This window comes from Otolemur garnettii, unplaced genomic scaffold (genome assembly GCF_000181295.1).
Source record: "Otolemur garnettii isolate 467f Iridium unplaced genomic scaffold, OtoGar3 scaffold00259, whole genome shotgun sequence".
NCBI classification, from domain to species: Eukaryota; Metazoa; Chordata; class Mammalia; order Primates; family Galagidae; genus Otolemur; species Otolemur garnettii.
This window is the reverse complement of record NW_003852654.1, coordinates 359,519-365,253: the sequence shown is the minus strand read 5'-3', so window position 1 is coordinate 365,253 and position 5,735 is coordinate 359,519. Positions and strand designations below refer to the sequence as shown.

Sequence of the window (5,735 nt, the reverse complement as noted above, 5' to 3'; positions counted from 1 at the left end):
GAAGCCGCTGGGATTACAGGTGCTCGCCGCGGCGCCCGGCTGGGTTTTTCCATTTTTTTCATGAGTCGGGGTCTCACTTTCGCTCAGGCGAGTCTCGAACTTCTGAGCTCTAGCGATTCTCCCTCCTCAGCCTCCCACAGTGCTGGGATTACAGGCGTGAGCCACCGCGCCCGGCGATTAATTTGATTCTTTGTAGATTGTAGTTATCAGCCCTTTGTCAGATTCATAATGTGAAAATATCTTTTTCCATTCTAAAAGGTTGTCTCTTTGCTTTAGTTGTTGTGTTCTTAGCTGTGCAAAAGCTTTTCAGCTTAATTAAGTCCCATTTGTTAATTTTTGGTGTTATTGCCATGGCCACTAAAGTCTTCTTCATAAGATCTTTCCCCAGGCTGTTTTCATAAGTTTTTCCCACACTTTCTTCTAGGATTTTTTTTATCATTTTGTGTCTTATATTTAAATCTTTTATCCATCATGAGTCAATTTTTTTAAGTAGTGAAAAGTGCAAGTCCAGTGTCAGTCTTTTACATGTGGTTATCCTGTGCTCCCAGCACTGCTTTTCCCCAGTGTATGCTTTTGTTTGCTTTATTGAAGATCAGATGGCGATATGATTTCATCTCTGGGTTTTCTTTTGTGTTCCATAGATTTATGTCTTTATTTTTGTGCTAGTGCCATGCTATTTTGATTACTGTGGACTTGTAATGTAACCTGAATTCTAGTAGAGTGATACCTCTGGCTTTGTTTTTATTACTAAGAATTGCCTTGGCCATATGGGGTTTTTCTGGTTCCACACAAAATGAAGAACTTTTTTTTGAATTGTTCAAATTATGATGTTGGTATTTTAATGGGGATCCTCTTAAATCTATAGATTGCTTTGAGTAGTATGGACATTTTAATAATGTTGATTTTCCCAGCCAAGAGCATGGTATGTTCTTCCATTTGTTAATGTCTTCTGCTATTTCTTTTCTCAGGGTTTCATAATTCTCTTTGTAGAGATCGTTCAAGTCTGTTGTTAGATATATTCCCAGGCATTTCATTTTTTTTGAAGTTACTGTGAAGGGTATTGTGTCTTTGATTTGCTTCTCAGCTTGACTATTATTGGTGCATAGAAAGGCTTGTGACTTTATACTCCAAAATGTAATTTTTCGTGCTTTATCCCCTCTGTAGTTACTATTTTCTCCCTTGCAACTAATAAAAAGTTTGAAGGGATATACTTTGAGATCATGTGAACACCTTTCTCCTCATCTAGCTGCTTGCCTAGCCCATACAGCATCCAAATCTATCTTTACCATGATGGTCTGTGATGCTCTCCTCACTTTTGGATTGCAGCCAAGCTGATTAAATATTAAATATTTACACATTGGGGGGAGAAAATGATGCTATCTCTTCATAGGAGTAAAGTAATGGACATAACATATAATAAGTCCTAATTATATAATGAAAATAACAACTCAAAATAATAAAATTTAGATACTACTAAACTTCTTTTCCCCCATCATTTTGCAGGTATCAATGGCTATGTTTTTGACAGCTTGCAGTTGTCAGTTTGTTTGCATGAGGTGGCATACTGGTACATTCTAAACATTGGAGCACAGACTGACTTCCTTTCTGTGTTCTTCTCTGGATATACCTTCAAACACAAAATGGTCTATGAAGACACGCTTACCCTATTCCCATTCTCAGGAGAAACTGTTTTCATGTCAATGGAAAACCCAGGTAAGTAATTTATATTATTTTATGAACAGTAGCAATTACTTAGCTAGCTAGTCATATGCTTTTTGCCCACTAGCTCACATGTGAGCAGATACCAAATAGTTCAAGCTATTTAGGTGATTTCAGTAATTGCATTTTAATGACAGCACAAAATGAAGTATCCAACTTAAAAGTCTTTGCTCTAAAATGTGTCTTTACTTGCCAAAAGCTAAATTTTTGAGTGTTTCTTTTAAATTTCAAAATATTAGGATAAGCTGGGCGCGGTGGCTCACACCTGTAATCCCAGCACTGTGGGAGGCTGAGGAGGGAGAATCACTGGAGCTCAGGAGTTCGAGACTCGCCTGAGCGAAAGTGAGACCCCGACTCATGAAAAAAATGGAAAAACCCAGCCGGGCGCTGCGGCGAGCGCCTGTAATCCCAGCGGCTCCGGAGGCTGAGGCAGCGGGATGCCCACAAGCCAGGAGTCGGAGGTTGCAGTGAACTACCAAGCCACTGCACTCTCCTCAGGGGCACAGGGTGGGACTCTGTCTCGACAAAAAAAGAAGCAACAAAATAAAATTAAAAAACCAAAATAAATAAATAAAATAAAAAACCAAAAAAAATTTTTTTAAAATATTAAGGGAGTGCAAATGTTTTTGTTACATGAATATCTTTTATAATGCTTAAGTCAGGGCTTTAAGTGTGCCCATCACCAGAACAGTGTTCACTGTACCAAATACAATAATCTCCCTTCTTTATTTCCAAGGAACTTTACATGTCTTTATGCCTGTGATATACAGGGTAGACACCCTGTATGTAATATACCATGCAGTACTACTCACCCATAAGAAGGAATGAAATAATGTCGTTTGCAGCAACCTGGATGGAACTGGAGACCATTATCCTAAGCAAAGTATCTGAGGGATAGAAAAACAAATACCAGATCTACGCTCTAATTAAAGGGCCAAATCTTTCACTATGTTTGATAAATTGTAGTGGTGAATATGTACTTAGACATGCAATGAATATGTGGGAGCCAAATATGTTCCTGTGTGTCTTCTAAACATTTGTATTTCTGGACAAATGTCACCTAAAGAAGCCTTTGGGAAATGCATAGTAATCTTCCTTTGCACACATACTCTTAAACCACTATGAGGCTGTCAGAACAAATGTGGCAGTCAAAATCTCATTCTCCTTCTGCCTCAATAACCACTACAAGGCTTTTAATATCACCAGCCCCAATTACAACACAGAGTACTCTACATTCATATTAACAAGCACTTGCTTGCTTCTCTCTCCCACTCCCATCACCTGCAGAGGGAAGAACATTGAACTACTGACAGATCATATTCTCTGCTTTATATGGATTTTCTGGAGATAAATCCTCATGGGGGAAAATTATGGTGAATAAAAACTAATGTCATAATACATTAGCACATATTTATATTACTTCAAATGACATATTTCTCTGTGAAGTGATTGAAGAAGAACCTGGCAGAATCTCAATAATACCTCTGAAAGTATTTTGCTCATTTATTTTTATGTGTTTACGCTTCTGTCTCTCAACTAAGTTGCAAGCTCTCTGAGGGCAGATACCTTGTCTATCATGTTAATTATTATACTCCTCATGTTTACAGTGCCTAGCATAAAACATTAATAAATATATTTGAATGAATGATTATGTGCAAAAGATTATATACAAGGGTATATGTGGCAGCATTATTTATAAAGGTACTAGTAAATACTTGGAAGAAATATAAATGTCCATTAAGGATGAAGTAAGTATGGCTCATTCATATTATGGGAATACTATGAAGCCATTAAAAATAATGGAATGGAAGACTATTCACAATTAGATAGAGAAATATATGTGTACACTATGGTTATTATTGAAAGTGTGTGTGATATGTGTGTAGGCAGACAAAAATATTAAAATATCAATATTTTGAGAAACCTTAAAGCTACTTTGGTGATCACTTAAATTTGAAAGACAAAATTTTGCTTTATATTCCTTGAGGGAAAAAAAATTAATATAGTGTCACGGATTACAAAGGTCAAGCTAAATAAAGCTCTTAGAGAAGATATCCTGTGTTCAATATGGTAAAGTCTGATCCTGTTTATTTGTTTATTTTATTGAGGTGAAATTCATGTAACATAAAACTCACTACTGTAATCCTTTGAAAGAGTAATGCTCATTTGCACACTCCATGTTTCAGGCCCCCTCAGTACTTAAACCTCTTCTCCTCCCAATTGCATCTATTTATTTAGAACTTCTTTAAATATTCCTCAGTAAGATTGTACAGTTTTCTCTATAAAAGTATTGCACTTCTTTTGTTAATTTTATTCACACTTACTACATATTTTGATGCTATTGTTGTTAATTTTATATTATTCCTTTTGATATTTTTATATAGACATAAAATGATTTTTAGATATGGACTTTTTCCAAAGAACTGGACAGATTTTCTTATGAATTATATAATAGACCCTTTTAGTTTTCTACATGAACAATCCAATCAGTTTTATTTCTTCTTTTCCAATCTTTACATTTATTTTTTCTTTTGCTTACCTTACTGGACAAGCTAGGACATAAAAAATATTATCATAAAAGATGTTTCCTTTTATTTCCAGCTGCTAAAACCTTTAAATCATGAGTAGACATTGAATTTTAAATTTTATCAAATATCTTTTCTCAGTTGAGACCTGCCCACATTTTTGGCAGACAAAAGCTATGTGAGTTAATAAAACAACTATTGTTTTGAGCCACTAAATTTGGTAGTGATTAATTATGCAGAAACTGAGAAGCAGAATGATAACTTTACTTTATTTATCTATTAATGGTTAGGTTTTCAAGTTTTGGTTTTTCAAAGAACAAATTTGGGGCTTTTTTTTGAGACTGAGTTTCACTATGTCATCCTCAGTAGAGTGCTATTGCATCATAGCTCACAGCAACCTCAAACTCTTGGGCTTAAGCAAGTCTTTTACCTGAGCTTCCCAAGTAGCTGGGACTACAGGCTCCACAATGCCTGGCTATTTTTTTTGTTGTTGTTGCAGCTGTCATTGTTTAGCAAGCCCGGGCCAGGTTCGAACCCGCCAGCATGGGTCTATGTGGCAAGCACCCTACCCACTGAGCTACAAGAGCCACCCAAATTTGGGGCTTTTATCAATTCTGTCTACTTGATTTTATTTTTTATTTCATTTATTTCTCTTCTCTATTATTTCCTTAGTTTTATTTTCTTTAAGTTGAATTCCTACTTCATTATACAAATTAATAATATTGCAATATATTGCCAATGTTTTATACATTTGGCCACATAATTTTTCGGAAGCTGTCTGTTCTTGGCAGTTTATTGTTGTGTGTTTATCTTTCCATTTCTATCCTTCATTATTTAAACATTTTGCACATAGCTGTTCATAGTATACCTTCTCTAATAATTTTAACATCAGTAATACTTTAAGATCTATCTGTATAGTTTCCTATTTCTGCTGACTTGAATTCATGGTGACTTGCCTTTTATTATGTTTGCTGATCTTTGTTTATGAGCTTATTGCTGTTTCTCAATTTGGAAAAAAATTCTTAGAAGATAATTAAAAATTTTTTCCCATTCAAATTTCCTTCATTATTTCTTATAGCATAACTGTGTACATTAATGCAAACATGGGGTACAGTGTGCTGTTTTCATATACATTTTGAAATACTCTCATCAAACTGGTTAACATAACCTTCATGTCATTTTCTTAGTTATTGAGTTAAGACATTCATACTCTGCTTTTAGAAAGATTCACTTGTACCCTTGTAAGATAAACCATAGAGGTGACCCCACCCATCACCCTCCCTCCCCCCATTCACCTCCCTCACTTCCCCTCTCCCACCCACCATCCCACATTCTAAGGCTATAATTAGGTTATGACATTCCTATGAAAGCTATGAATTAGTTTCAAAATAGGGCTGTATACATTGGATACTTTTTCTTCCATTCTTGAGATACTTTGCTAAGAAGAACATTTTCCAATTCCATCCATATAAACATGAAGGAGGTAAAGTC

General features: G+C 35.5%; 1 protein-coding gene across 1 annotated transcript in view; it reads left to right on the top strand.

Annotated features, from left to right (window-relative positions):
- The window catches only part of F8 (coagulation factor VIII), a 217,711-nt gene that overhangs the window by 126,181 nt on the left and 85,795 nt on the right, over window positions 1-5,735 (top strand). Inside the window, exon 13 of the mRNA XM_003802734.2 lies at window positions 1,504-1,713. Coding sequence (XP_003802782.1) covers window positions 1,504-1,713 — 210 coding nt within the window. The remainder of the gene's footprint in view (window positions 1-1,503; window positions 1,714-5,735) is intronic.